Below are 14,598 nucleotides of genomic sequence, written 5' to 3'. Positions count from 1 at the left end.
ACTCTTCGTGACCCCAATGGACCAGAGAATGCCAGGCACTCCTGGCTAATATATACATACGCCACTAATACATACATTATTTTATAAGCATTGTTCGGTTGGAAAAACTGCATTGCAAAATTCAGATGTGTGTGAATTTCAAGGGATAGCTGTGCTTCGGTTCAAATGTAGTTTCAGAAAGTGCATTTTGGGGGGAGGGTGGCTTTAAATGTGTAATGAATCAATACTCTCCTCTGTTTCTAATTCTGACTAAATCTTAGAAATTACCAAGGGCCAAACAACATGTTTCATGCGTAGAATGCAGCTACATCATTGGTTTTTCTTTAATTGATTAATTACAGTTATGGGGGGGGTCTCAGTGCTAATTGTGAACACAGCAAGATGGGAAGGGAGGAGATTTACCTCTCTCCTCTGCAGCCACAATCCAGAAAAAAAAAATCTTCACACACCCATCCACACAGCAACAAGGCTCAGGCACAGGCAACATCCTGCTTTTAAAGTAAAGGTAAAGGGACCCCTGACCATTAGGTCCAGTCGTGGCCGACTCTTGGGTTGTGGCACTCATCTCGCTGAGGGAGCCGGCGTACAGCTTCCGGGTCATGTGGCCAGCATGACTAAGCAGCACATGGAAACGCCGTTTACCTTCCTGCCAGAGCGGTACCTACTTGTCTACTTGCACTGGGGTGCTTTCGAACTACTAGGTTGGCAGGAGCAGGGACTGAGAAATGGGAGCTCAGCCCGTCGCAGGTATTTGAACCGCCGAACTTCCGATCGGCAAGCCCTAGGCTCTGTGGATTAGACCACAGCACCATCCGCGTTCCTGCTTTTAGAAGAACATATAAGTCCTAATAAAGTGTCCTGTGAATGCAGTGGAACTTTTCAAGAAAATAGGCACACGCTTTGATGAGAAGATTCATCATGTCCTTCAAATCATAGAGTTGGAAAGGCTCGCAATGGTCATTTAATCCAACCCCCTGCAATGCAGGAATCTTTTGCCCAACGCGGAGCTCGAACCCACGACCTTATTCCACGAATATTCATATTCCACGAACATCTCTTCTGGTTGATGTCAAGCTCACCTCCTTTTCATCTGCAGCCAGCCCGTCCGTTAGAGGAGCATACAGAATCATATAGCCGGTTGCACCAGCTACTCTGTTCCATTTCACTCTCATGCTGCTGTGAGACACGTCATACAGCTCCAGATCTGAGGCCATTGGCAAGGCGACTGCAAGGGGTGGGAAACAATATGCAGTTACTTAGAGGAGAGTAGCTGAAATAAAAATTATTCTCTAACAGTAAATTCAATGCTTTGTCAGGAATGAACAACCAACTTTGTTTGAACGGTGCTGACCAGGACGACCTGCAGCAAATTATCAGTGCAAGGACTTTAATATGAATGAGGCACAAAATAGCTTATTTCTTTTTGTGCTGCTATATGCATGGGAGGTACTGCCTGAAAATATCATTGCACTTCTAATTCTTCTTCATTTTGGATCATAGAATCATAGAATCATAGAGTTGGAAGAGACCACAAGGGCCATTGAGTCCAACCCCCCGCCAAGCAGAAAACACCATCAGAGCACTCCTGACATATGGTTGTCAAGCCTCTGCTTAAAGACCTCCAAAGAAGGAGACTCCACCACACTCCTTGGCAGCAAATTCCACTGTCGAACAGCTCTTACTGTCAGGAAGTTCTTCCTAATATTTAGGTGGAATCTTCTTTCTTGATCATGTTTCTTGTTTTTCTGTTAAATTCCTCATTTATCTTACTGGGATGAATATGGCGATAGAGCCATGTTGCAAAAGGTTTAGGTTTAGTAGATATTAGGATTTCATTAGAACTTGGATGTTATAACCGGGATATGTTATAAGACAGTCTCAATGTGTAGAAGAAGGGGGTTATGAGAGGGGTTTGTGGGGGTTTAATTAGTGTGCAAAGCCTGTGTGCCAGACTTTGAGAATGCAGTCAAGATCAGGCATAGGCAAACTCCGGCCCTCCAGATGTTTGGGACTACAATTCCCATCATCCCTGACCACTGGTCCTGTTAGCTAGGGATCATGGGAATTGTAGTCCCAAGCATCTGGAGGGCTGGAGTTTGCCTATGCCTGGTCAAGATCCATGCATAAGAAGGAAAGTGTGGACCTACTTCTGAGCATAAGCAGTTAGCATGTGAAGAGTTAATTAACCTGGGTAAACTCTTAAGCCTTTGATCCCAGTCAATCAACAAGTGTTGATGAAGTCAGGTTTGTTAGCTAATGCTTGAGGGAATTAGCCATTAGTACTTCAAAGCATCAAAAGAACTGACCATTAGAATGCACACAAATAAAGGAGGCTCAGTTTTTAGGAACAGCAGAATTAGGAGATGATGATGATGATGATGATGATGATGATGATGATGATTTATTTATACCCCAGCCACTCTGGGCGGCTCCCAACAGAATATTACAACCATGATAAAACATCAAACATTTAAAACTTCCCTACATTTCGCCAAATATGTTACCATATTGTGGTAGGAGTCAGAATACAGATGTAGCCTTGGATGAATTTTAAAGACAGGCAATTCTGTATTTAGGCTTTTTGCACTCTGTATATACATATGATACAAGCAGGGGACGTGGTCTTGGGAATGTCACATTAGCATTATTATTATTATTATTATTATTATTATTATTATTATTATTTTTTATAAAATTCTTATTAGTTTTACAAAAGTTTTTATAACAAACAAACATAAAAGAAAAACAGACAAACAAACAAATATAATTTCAAAATGTCCTTTCATAGACTTCTTTCCTCGGACTTCCCCATACCTCCCCTTTCTGCATCCTCATGTCCAAATTTTATAGCAACTTATAAATGTTCTTTCCCATCCTAATTCATCATAGTCCTTTCTTAATCTGATCTTATATTACTGCAACCCTTTCTCTCTGTAAAATCTCGACATTCTAAGCTTCATCAAGTTTATAATAGTTCTTAAGATAAATCTTAAATTTCTTCCAATCTTCTTCCGCAGTCTCCTTTCCCTGGTCACGAATTCTGCTTGTCATTTCCGCCAATGTCATATAGTCAATCACTTTCATCTGCCATTCTTCCAAGGTGGGTAAATCTTGTGTCTTCCAATACTTTGCGATCAGTATTCTTGCTGCTGTTGTTGCATACATGAAAAAGGTTCTATCCTTTTTTGGCACCAATTGGCCGACAATGCCCAAGAGAAAGGCCTCTGGTTTCTTAAGGAAGGTATATTTAAATACCTTTTTCATTTCATTATATATCATCTCCCAGAAAGCCTTAATCTTCGGGCATGTCCACCAAAGATGATAAAAAGTACCTTCAGTTTCCTTACATTTCCAACATTTGTTATCAGGCAGATGGTAAATTTTTGCTAGCTTAACTGGGGTCATGTACCACCTATAGACCATTTTCATAACATTTTCCTTTAAAGCACTACATGCCGTAAATTTAATACCAGTGTTCCACAACCTTTCCCAGTCAGCAGACATAATATTATGACCAATATCCTGTGCCCACTTAATCATAACTGATTTAACTGTTTCATCTTGTGTATTCCATTTCAACAGCAAGTTATACATTCTTGACAAATTCTTAGTATTGGGTTCTAACAATTCTGTCTCAAGTTTTGATTTTTCCACCTGGAAGCCAATTTTCCTGTCTTGTTTGAAAACCTCCATTATTTGATAATAGTGGAGCCAATCTTGTACTTTGGGTTTTAGTTTTTCATGGCTCTTTAATTTCAGTTTCTCTCCATCCTGTTCTAAGATCTCACAATACTTTGGCCATCCGTCCTCCATATTAACTTTCTTGTGGGCCTTAGCCTCTAAGGGTGACAACCATCTAGGGGTTTTGTTTTCCAACAGATCTTTATATCTCATCCAAACATTAAACAACGCTTTCCTTACAATATGATTTTTAAAGGCACTATGCACTTTGATTTTGTCATACCATAGATATGCATGCCAGCCAAATGCATTATTGAAACCTTCTAAGTCCAAGATATCTGTATTCTCGAGGAGCATCCACTCTTTCAGCCAGCAGAATGCTGCTGCTTCATAGTACAATTTTAAGTCCGGCAGGGCAAATCCCCCTCTTTCTTTTGCATCTGTTAATATTTTATATTTTATTCTGGGCTTTTTGCCCTGCCAGACAAATTTCGCAATGTCTTTCTGCCACCTCTTGAAACAGTCCATCTTGTCAATAATCTGCAAAGTTTGAAATAAAAATAACATTCTAGGCAATACATTCATCTTAATCACTGCAATTCGGCCTAACATTGACAATCTCAAATTTGACCATATTTCTAGATCTTTTTTAATTTCTGACCAGCATTTTTCATAATTGTCCTTATATAGATTCAAGTTTTTAGATGTTAAATTAACCCCTAGATATTTCACCTTCTTAACCACCGTCAGACCTGTCTCTTCTTGAAACTTATTCTTTTCCATATCTGTTAGGTTTTTCCCTAAGACTTTAGTTTTTTGTTTATTCAATTTAAATCCGGCTACCTGCCCAAATTGTTGGATTATTTCCAACACTCTTTTTGTACTAGTGTTTGGCTCCTGCAAAGTCAATACAAGGTCATCTGCGAACGCTCTTAACTTATAGTGTTTAGTTCCGACCTGTACACCTTTAACTTGCTGGTCATCTCTAATCATGTTCAGCAACACCTCCAGGACCGAAATAAAAAGCAATGGGGAAATTGGGCACCCCTGTCGTGTTCCTTTTTCTATCTTAAGTTCCTCAGTTATTACATTGTTTACAATCAGCTTAGCTTTTTGTTCGGAATATATTGCACCCATACCATTCTCAAATCCTTGTCCTACCCCCATCCCATGAAGATTCTTTTTCATAAAACTCCACGAAATATTGTCAAAGGCTTTCTCCGCATCCACAAATATCAAAACTGCTTTAGTATTTATATTCACCTCTAACTTTTCCAAAATGTCTATTATGTTCCTAACATTGTCTGAGAGGTGTCTTTTTGGGAGAAAGCCTGCTTGGTCTCTGTGAATCTTCTCCATCAGTACTCTTTTAAATCTTTTTGCTAAAATGTCTGCAAAAATTTTGTAATCCACATTCAATAACGAAATTGGGCGGTAGTTCTTCAGTTGAGTCTTTTCAGTCTCTGTCTTTGGTATGAGTGAGATATATGCTTCTTTCCACGATTCGGGTGCTTTTTTTCCCTCTAAGATCTCGTTACAAACTTCCTTTAACGGTTGTATTAGCCATTCCTTTAAAGATTTGTAGTATCTGGAAGTCAGTCCGTCTGGCCCTGGAGATTTGCCCAGTTGCATATCCTGGATGGCACCCTCTATCTCTTGTTCTGTTATTCTCTGGTTTAGCTCCACCTTGCTATGATGAGAGATTTTTTGTAATCCATATTTATTAAGGAATTTATCTATGTCCTCTTCATTTTGTAATCCTTGGGAATAGAGTTTTTTAAAATAACTCACAAAGCAATTTCTTATCTCGTTGGGTTTAGATATATTTTTTCCATCCACTTCTAGACTTGTGACTGTATTTAATTTCTGTCTTTTCTTAAGTTGCCATGCCAGAAGTTTACCACATTTGTCTGCCGACTCAAATGTCTTTTGTTTCATTTGCTTTATTTTCCATTCTATCTCTTGGTTCATCAATTCCATATATTGTGTTTGATACAACTTAATCTCCCTCAAAATCTCCTGGGACTTTGGTTTTGATCTTAATTTTTTCTCTCCTTCTTTTATCTTTTCCAAAAATTTTTCCTTTTTCTCATTCTGTTTTCTCTTCTTTATTGAATTTTGTTGAATCAAAAATCCTCGCATCACAGCTTTACTTGCGTCCCAGATCACTCTTTTTTCCACATCGCCCTTTAGATTGATTTCAAAATAGTCCTTTAGAGTTTTTTGGGCCTTCATGTGGATCTCTCTATCTCGAAATAGGGTGTCATTCATTCTCCATCTAAACTGACCAGTTGTTGTAAATTTCATTTCCATCTTCACGGCGTTATGGTCGGAACAGGTTTTTGGGCAGATTTCTACCTTCTTAATCTTCGGAGCCATTCCACTAGTAACCCAGATTTGGTCGATTCTGGTCCAGGTCATCTTTGCATGGGAGAAAAAGGTTCCCTCTCTTTCAAGAGGGTTCCTTGTTCTCCAAATGTCTATTAAGTCCATATTTTCAGTCATTTCGAAGAAAGTCTTCGGGAGTCTCCCTTCTTTAGTAAGCGTCAGTCTTTGTGTCTTGTCCATGTTTGTAGAAACTACACCATTCATATCTCCCATAATTATCATATTATATTCCAAATAATCCGTCAAAGTTTCATGAAGTTTTTTGAAAAATTCTGCTTTACCTTCATTTGGCGCATAGATCCCAATTATCAAAAATTTTTCTCCTTGTACCTGAATCTCCACCGCTAAATATCTTCCTTGTTCATCTTTAAACATCATTTTTGGAGCCCACTTCTCTTTTACATAAATCACAACTCCTCTTTTTTTAACTTTGTCCGACGAAATAAATTCTTGTCCCAATTTTTTATTCATAAGCAGTCTCCTGTGTGCTCTGGTTATATGGGTTTCCTGTAAGCAAATCAAGTCCAGTTGTTCTCTGTTCAAAATATGGAATATTTGTCGTCTCTTCAAAGGGCTATTCATCCCATTACAATTCCAACTAAGGAATTGCAGGGCCATCTTGTTATTTTTCTGGTATTCCTCCAACAGCTCCCAGTTGTTGTTCCTCCTCTGTTGGTGGTGGAAGGTTCTGTCCAAACGAAAGGTTCAGGATGTCTATTGCACTCCTTTGCTCAGCAATTGGGTCTACAGTTCCTTTCTGTAAGTCTTCCTGATTTCTTTGCAGGAACCTGTCTTTATCCTGTATCGTCTTTATTTTCACCTTCTTCCCTCTATAGTCAAAAGACAGTCCCTGTGGAAATTCCCACCTGAAGAGAATGGTGTTCTTCTTCAATAGGTAGACCAAATCCTTATAAGAAGCTCTCAAGTCCAAAATATGTTTAGGAATGTCTTTAAAGATCTGTATCGGTGAGTTCCCAATTTGTAAGGCCTTTTCAAAGTGCAGTCTTAGAATTTTGTCTCTTTCCTCCTTCGATCTCAAGGTAATCAGACAGTCTCTCGGCGCCTTTCTGTTCTGTCTTCTGCCCAGTCTAAATGCTGTTGTGATTTTAAATTCGTCTTCCTCTAGGTCTTCCCAGGAATCAGCAAACTCTTTCGTTAAAAAGTCCGTAAGATTGTCTCCTTCGTCCTCTGGAATTGATCGTAATTTCAAATTCCTTTCTTTTCTTTGTAGTTCCCACAATGCCAGAGTTGCGTCGTGGTCATAGACCTTCCTGGCAATCGGTTCTAATTTTTCCTGGGTCTCTCCAGCAATAGTTCTGGCTTCCTCCGCAATTTGTCGTGTGGCAGAATTTTCTTGCGTAAGCCTGTTTATAGATTCTGTATTCAGGTCAAGTCTTGTTGTTAAATCTGTCAATTTCTGTGAATTCTCTGTCAGTTTCTTGGTATTTTCTGCCGTCTGCTTTGTTAGATTCTCCAGAGACTGGTTTATCTTAAGAAGGGCTTGCGACACTGCATCCATGGAGACTGCTGTACCTTTTTCTTGTCCTGTTGTCACTGTAGGAGTTATGCCTGAGATCGAGCCTCTTTTCTTGTGTTGCTGTAGCTGTTGTTGATATTGCCTTGTCTTGGCTCTCGTGCTTATCTCGTCTGCTGGGCCACTCATATCCCAAGGTCGTTTCCCACGAGAGCCTTCTCCTAAAGGAAAATTCCACTGTCCCAAAGCGTAGCAACTTTTAATTTACCCTCTAGAGGGAGCAAATCAAAATGTCCGCAAACAAAGGCTAGGAGTATTTGAAAAGCAAATTTATCGGGAGGTTTCTATATGTATATTGCAACACTTTCCCATTAAATAAAGTCCCAGCCTTCCCTGCTATATTGTGTCCACAAAGTCCCAAAACTTTGTAACAAATAAGCAATGAGACTTCCACTTTGTTACTTTCACAAGAGTCTAAAGTCCGTTCAGTGTTCCTTTGTTCTAATAGCAGTTTGTGCCAGGTTGAAGGCTGCAGAGAGTTCCCTTTCCTTTAAATTGGTCATGCAGCTTAAAAAGTCACTTATTCCTCCCCTCTGCCCTGCAAGCTAGAGGGGATAGTCAAAGTCCAAATGTCGGATTCAAGCAGTTAAAAGCAATATCCCATACGGATGCAGCTCAGTAACTTTCGTTGCTTTAGTTGTCATGCAGTCGGGGGAAGGCAGACTTCCTTAATTTTCGCCTTTCCCGTTTTCAGCCTAATTTCAGGTAGTTTTGGCACGAATAGAGGTTCAATCTTACTCACGGGTCTTTTTTGTCCAGGTTGTTCAGGAAGGGAATCGGCGCTCTCCACTAATGGCGACGCGGCTTCACCCTGCGGGCTGGGTAGCGATTCTCAGCACCGCGCTCCCCGTTGTCGTTCCGGAGCCTTTAAAAAGGCTCTTTCTGCGGTAAAGGGGGGCGCTTCAGGTGCCCACCGAATCTCCTTGTTCACAGGCTCCGTTCCTGTGATTTTAGGGGTCCCCCGCTTGCCGTAGCGGGTCAGACCCGAACTCGCAGAGCCGTCCTCTCTCCGGAGCTCGGAGAGGGAGCAGCCATTAGCGCTGGCATAGGCAAACTCCGGCCCTCCAGATGTTTGGGACTACAATTCCCATCATCCCTGACCACTGGTCCTGTTAGCTAGGGATCATGGGAATTGTAGTCCCAAGCATCTGGAGGGCTGGAGTTTGCCTATGCCTGGTCAAGATCCATGCATAAGAAGGAAAGTGTGGACCTACTTCTGAGCATAAGCAGTTAGCATGTGAAGAGTTAATTAACCTGGGTAAACTCTTAAGCCTTTGATCCCAGTCAATCAACAAGTGTTGATGAAGTCAGGTTTGTTAGCTAATGCTTGAGGGAATTAGCCATTAGTACTTCAAAGCATCAAAAGAACTGACCATTAGAATGCACACAAATAAAGGAGGCTCAGTTTTTAGGAACAGCAGAATTAGGAGATGATGATGATGATGATGATGATGATGATGATTTATTTATACCCCAGCCACTCTGGGCGGCTCCCAACAGAATATTACAACCATGATAAAACATCAAACATTTAAAACTTCCCTACATTTCGCCAAATATGTTACCATATTGTGGTAGGAGTCAGAATACAGATGTAGCCTTGGATGAATTTTAAAGACAGGCAATTCTGTATTTAGGCTTTTTGCACTCTGTATATACATATGATACAAGCAGGGGACGTGGTCTTGGGAATGTCACATTAGCATTATTATTATTATTATTATTATTATTATTATTATTATTATTACCCCGCCCATCTGGCTGGGTTTCCCCAACCTCTGGGCGGCTCCCAACAGAACATGAAAAGCACAATAAAACATCAAACATTAAAAACTTCCCTAAACAGGACTGCTTTCAGATGTCTTCTAAAAGTCAGATAGTTGTTTATTTCCTTGACATCTGATGGGAGGGCATTCCACAGGGCGGGCACCACTACTGAGAAGGCCCTCTGCCTGGTTCCCTGTAACCTCACTTCTCGCAGGGAGAGAACAGCCAGAAGGCCCTCAGAGCTGGACCTCAGTGTCTGGGCTGAACGATCAGGGTGGAGATGCTCCTTCAGGTATACTGCCTTGGTCTCAAGTGCTGCAATTCAGTGATTTTTTTAAAATGTCATTTGTAGCAACATATTAATTTTTATGCCCACGTTCCTCTAATACAGTGGTGCCTCTGGATGTGAACAGGATCTGTTCCGGAGCCCCGTTCGCATCCTGAAGAGAACGCAACCCGCGTCTGCGCATCTGTGCGTGCACAGGTCGCAATTCACCGCTTCTGCGCATGTGCATGACATCATTTTGAGCGTCTGCGCATGTGCAAGCGGCGTTCCATTACTTCCGGGTCACAGCGGAGTGCAACCAACCTGAAGCAACTTGAACCCGAGGTATGACTGTATGTGCATTTTTGGTAGACATCGGTTGATTGGTTGGTTGGCGAACTATATCACAAAATTCAGATAAGTGCACATTTTGAAGGATGGATGCTTCATATTGCTTTGGAAAGTATATTCTCGTATATATTCTCATTTAAATGCAAACTAAATCCAATTTCACACACATACCCCATCCCAAGGTCATACTTTCTTCAGGTGCTCTGGAGGGTCTCCCATGATGTTATTGTTGACCACTTCTCTCTACACAAGGGCAGCGCACCTATGGCTCTCCAGATTTTCTTGGACTCCCAAGTCTCAATAGCCTCAGCCAGCACAACCAATGGTCAGAACTGATGAGATTCAGAGTCCAGCAATATCTAGAGGGTCACAGTTTTTCCATCCCTGGTCTGACCACCCCACCACCAACACCAAGTATGCACTTATCTTTAACATTTTCCATGTCTCAAATGCTTATGGCATGAATTAATTTATCTCCATGGCTGGCCACACTGTTCAGTTGAGATTTCATTTCCTGCAACCTATGCACAAATGTGTGGCTTTTCATATTTGCCGTTCATTTTAATCTGTCACCATCTTCCAACGAGGTCAAAAATGTAAACTATATTTCCCCCGCAAACTCCCAAAGGCAGCATTAATATAGATATTTGAAATGGAGTGATTAATTATTTGCACATTTCAACAGTATTGCTTTATGACACTCAAGCAAAGATTTGTTAAAATGGAGCTTGGAGACATTCAGCCTTGGGCAGTTGTGCGATCAGTTCTGAAAAATGTATAGAGATGGGCTTAGTCAGAACTTGAAAAGTGACTTTGAAAGTGCGCCAGGTGCTATGGGATGTGATGTTACTGCGTCAGTATGCGGCAATATTACCACGGAGTTACTCATTAACCAAATCCTGACCGGGATGGATCACATCCTGGCCTACACATAACGTAATTCTTATGCGGTGCAATCCAATGCATGTCAGCGCAGGAGTAAGTCCCACTGGGAACAATGGAGCTCATTCCCAAAGAAGCATACATAGCATTGATGCCCTAGTTCAATAATTCCAAGTGTTGGTGCACAGAAGTGTGCTGGGACCTGCCAGCATGACAACCCAAACAATCCACCTACATAGATGTTGCCCCCAGTGTCTCTGTATGATTCACTGCCCCTCCCCCGGTGGGAGGCATTTCTGGTGTGTCACTGCTTTGGGTGTGATTGGATTGAGAGATGCAACAGAGCAAGGTATAGCTAAAAAAGGTAAAAGACCCCTGGATGGTTAAGTCTAATTGAATTTGACTATGGGGTGCATAGTATGTATCCATTCTTAAGGAAATCAGTCCCAAATGCTCACTGGAAGGACAGATCGTGAAGCTGAGGTTCCAATACTTTGGCCACCTCATGAGAAGAGAAGACTCCCTGGAAAAGACCCTGATGTTGGGAAAGATGGAGGGCACAAGGAGAAGGGGATGACAGAGGATGAGATGGTTGGACAGTGTTCTCGAAGCTACCAGCATGAGTTTGACCAAACTGCGGGAGGCAGTGGAAGACAGGAGTGCCTGGCGTGCTCTGGTCCATGGGGTCACGAAGAGTCGGACACGACTAAAACGACTAAACAACAACAAATGGGGTATGGCGCTCATGTCTGCTTTCAGGCCCAAGGGAACTGGAGTTTGTCTGCAGACAGCATTCTGGGTCATGTGGCCAGCATGACTAAACTGCTTCTAGCACAATGGGACACAGTGACGGAAGCCAGAGCGCACAGAAATGCCATTTACCTTCCCGCCACATCAGTACCTATTTATCTACTCGCACTGGTGTGCTTTCAAACTAGGTTGGCAGGAGCTGGGACAGAGCAATGGGAGCACACCCCCATCGCAAGGATTTGAACCGCAGACTTACGATTGGCAATCCCAAGAGGCTCGGTGGTTTAGACCACAGCGCCACTGTGTCCCTGTGAGGGCAGGGTATAAGGTCAGAGGTAGACCACCTGCTTTTCAGGCTCAGTCCTGAAATGTCATTGAATGGCATTTCCCATTAAAGGTTTGGCTAGCAGATGATGGGCCCCAGAGCTTCTGCCAGTCGCAGGAGACACAGGCCTTCATTTGTAGGCAGATTATTTTGAGGTTTGCACCAAGGAAGCAGCAAGATGCAGGAAATCTCTTGCATCCAGCTGCCCCCATAAAGCAGCGGTATTCATCAAAATAGCTTTTTCCAAAAAGAAAAGAAAAGGAAGAAATATAAAACTGGGTCCGTAGGTAAGAGCATGTCAAGACACAAACCTCTTAAAAGCATCTGTGGCATCCCTAAAGATACGTGCTTAGTCATAAATAAAAGCCTCTTCTGCATGCTGCTTGGAATGCAGAGCACACACACACTTCTAGAAAGACCACGCTAGGCACAAGCACCACATAATTACTCCTTCCTGGGTGATAGCTGAGGTTTGGCGCCAGGTATGGAAGCAGACCTTCCATTCCCTTACTCACACAGCCTAGAATAAATCGGCAGAGAGGAGTTGGAGTGCAAGCTCTTATCAGAAGGCCTGCTGGTTTGCGTCTGGAGGATTAATCTCACTAGTCAGCAACAAGCAACAAGATAAAAGCTGACCCCCAAGGACAGGTGTGCTTTTCTTGAGTGAAAGCACAACGAGTCTGTGATCCAGTGCATATTTACTTAGGAGTAAGTCCTAAGAAAAGGGACGCGGGTGGCGCTGTGGGTTAAACCACAGAGCCTAGGACTTGCTGATCAGAAGGTTGGCGGTTCGAATCCCCGTGACGGGGTGAGCTCCCATTGCTTGGTCCCTGCTCCTGCCAACCTAGCAGTTCGAAAGCACAGCAAAGTGCAAGTAGATAAATAGGTACCACTCTGGCGGGAAGGTAAACGGTGTTTCAGTGTGCTGCTCTGGTTCGCCAGAAGTGGCTTAGTCACGCTGGCCACATGACCCAGAAGCTGTACGCCAGCTCCCTCGGCCAGTAAAGCGAGATGAGCGCCGCAACCCCAGAGTCGGCTACGACTGGACCTAATGGTCAGGGGTCCCTTTACCTTTACCTTTAAGTCCTACTGAACTGTATGGGACTTGGCATAGGCCTAGGCTGGTCAAGTGAGGCTTCAGGGTTGATTCTGACCACTTGTTCTTAGTGCAGAAACCAGAGTGTAGGAACTCCCACTGGCGGAGAAAGAGGAGTGCAGGGGAAGCACACCGCCCCTGGCAGCACGATCATGGCAGGGTGACATCGCAGCTGCCCGCCCTCCCATGCTGGGCGCCATGCCCCCAGGACGTGCGCCAGCCCCGTCCCTGCCTGCTCTCTGCCCCCCCTGTGCTGGAGCATGAAGCTCCACCACTGGGAACTCGTAATGCAAATGTGGGTTATGGTTAATGTGGATTTAACATTCTCATCACAAGCTAACTAGAACGAGAAACACTTTAAGCCGGTTCCCTCATTGCGAGAAGTGAGGTTACAGGGAACCAGACAGAGGGCCTTCTAGGTAGTGGTGCCCACCCTGTGGAACACCCTCCCTTCAGATGTGAAGGAAAGAAGGAGGTGAGCTTGGCATCAACCAGAAGAGATGTTTGTGGAATATGAATGTTTGTGGAATAAGGACATGGGTTCGAGCTCCACGTTGGGCAAAAGATTCCTGCATTGCTTGGGGTTGGATTAGTGTTGGTGCTGAGCTTTAAAGCCCTAAACGGCCTCGGTCCTGTATACCTGAAGGAGCATCTCCACTCCCATTGTTCAGCCCGGACACTGAGATCCAGCACCAAGGGCCTTCTGGCAGTTCCCTTATTGTGAGAAGTGAGGTTACAGGGAACCAGACAGAGGGCCTTCTCAGTAGTGGCGCCCGCCCTGTGGAACGCCCTCCCTTCAGATGTGAAGGAAATAAGCAACTATCCTATCTTTAAAAGGCATCTGAAGGCAGCCCTGTTCAGGGAAGTTTTTAATATTTAACGCTGTATTGTTTTTAACACTTGATTGGGAGCCGCCCAGAGTGGCTGGGGAAACTCAGCTAGATGGGCGGGGTATAAATAATATATTATTATTATTATTATTATTATTATTATTATTATTATTATTATTAGCCTCATGCATGGTGAAAAGTCAAACTGAGGCCAGAGCTACAATACTTGGGGTTCTTTTGACAGCAAGGTAAGCCTGTGGTTAATTTTACAAGCACTTTTTACAAGGGGTGGCTCTTAAATGAAACAGACTTCACCTGAAAACAAAGAAGTTACTATGTCAGAGAAAACAGTTCATATGCTAACAATTTCCCCGATGCAGAAGCTTTTAGGTTATTCCCAGAGGGGTCTATCTCATGCAAGTACCACTCTATTTGAAAGTAAGGTGGTCAGATCCCAATGAATGGGCTTTACTGCCTCATTAAGAAAGCAAAGTATTTGCTCTGACATGACAGGATTGCCTCTGATTCTCCCCCGATAACGTTTCTTGAGAGAGCACCCATCGCCTGTTCAGATTTCACATTTTAAAAGCAGCATTATGTAGCCTGACCATGGGAGAGGGACACCTTCACAAGTAAACTTATCTGGAGGAGAATGACAGGGGGAAGGAAACAGCAGCAGCCCAAAAGACATGAAAAGAAGCAAACTTTCAAATCTGATTCAGTATCAGA

The 14,598-nt window shown here is 42.9% G+C and overlaps 1 protein-coding gene and 1 long non-coding RNA gene across 6 annotated transcripts in view; one reads left to right on the top strand and one right to left on the bottom strand.

The window, feature by feature from the left end:
* Nucleotides 1–14,598, bottom strand: part of COL14A1 (collagen type XIV alpha 1 chain) — a 147,309-nt gene that overhangs the window by 81,400 nt on the left and 51,311 nt on the right. For all 5 annotated transcript variants that reach the window (XM_082235396.1, XM_082235397.1, XM_082235394.1 and 2 more), the window contains one exon: nucleotides 1,080–1,225. In XM_082235396.1, the coding sequence (XP_082091522.1) occupies nucleotides 1,080–1,225 (146 nt within the window). The remainder of the gene's footprint in view (nucleotides 1–1,079; nucleotides 1,226–14,598) is intronic.
* Nucleotides 1–14,598, top strand: part of LOC309539699 — a 357,400-nt gene that overhangs the window by 342,251 nt on the left and 551 nt on the right. The gene's annotated exons all lie outside the window — the stretch shown is intronic.

Source organism: Podarcis vaucheri (assembly GCF_965113315.1).
Source record: "Podarcis vaucheri genome assembly, chromosome: 8".
In the NCBI taxonomy this organism is placed as follows: Eukaryota; Metazoa; Chordata; class Lepidosauria; order Squamata; family Lacertidae; genus Podarcis; species Podarcis vaucheri.
Note: the sequence above shows the minus strand (reverse complement) of the source record. Positions and strands in the feature narration are given on the sequence as shown.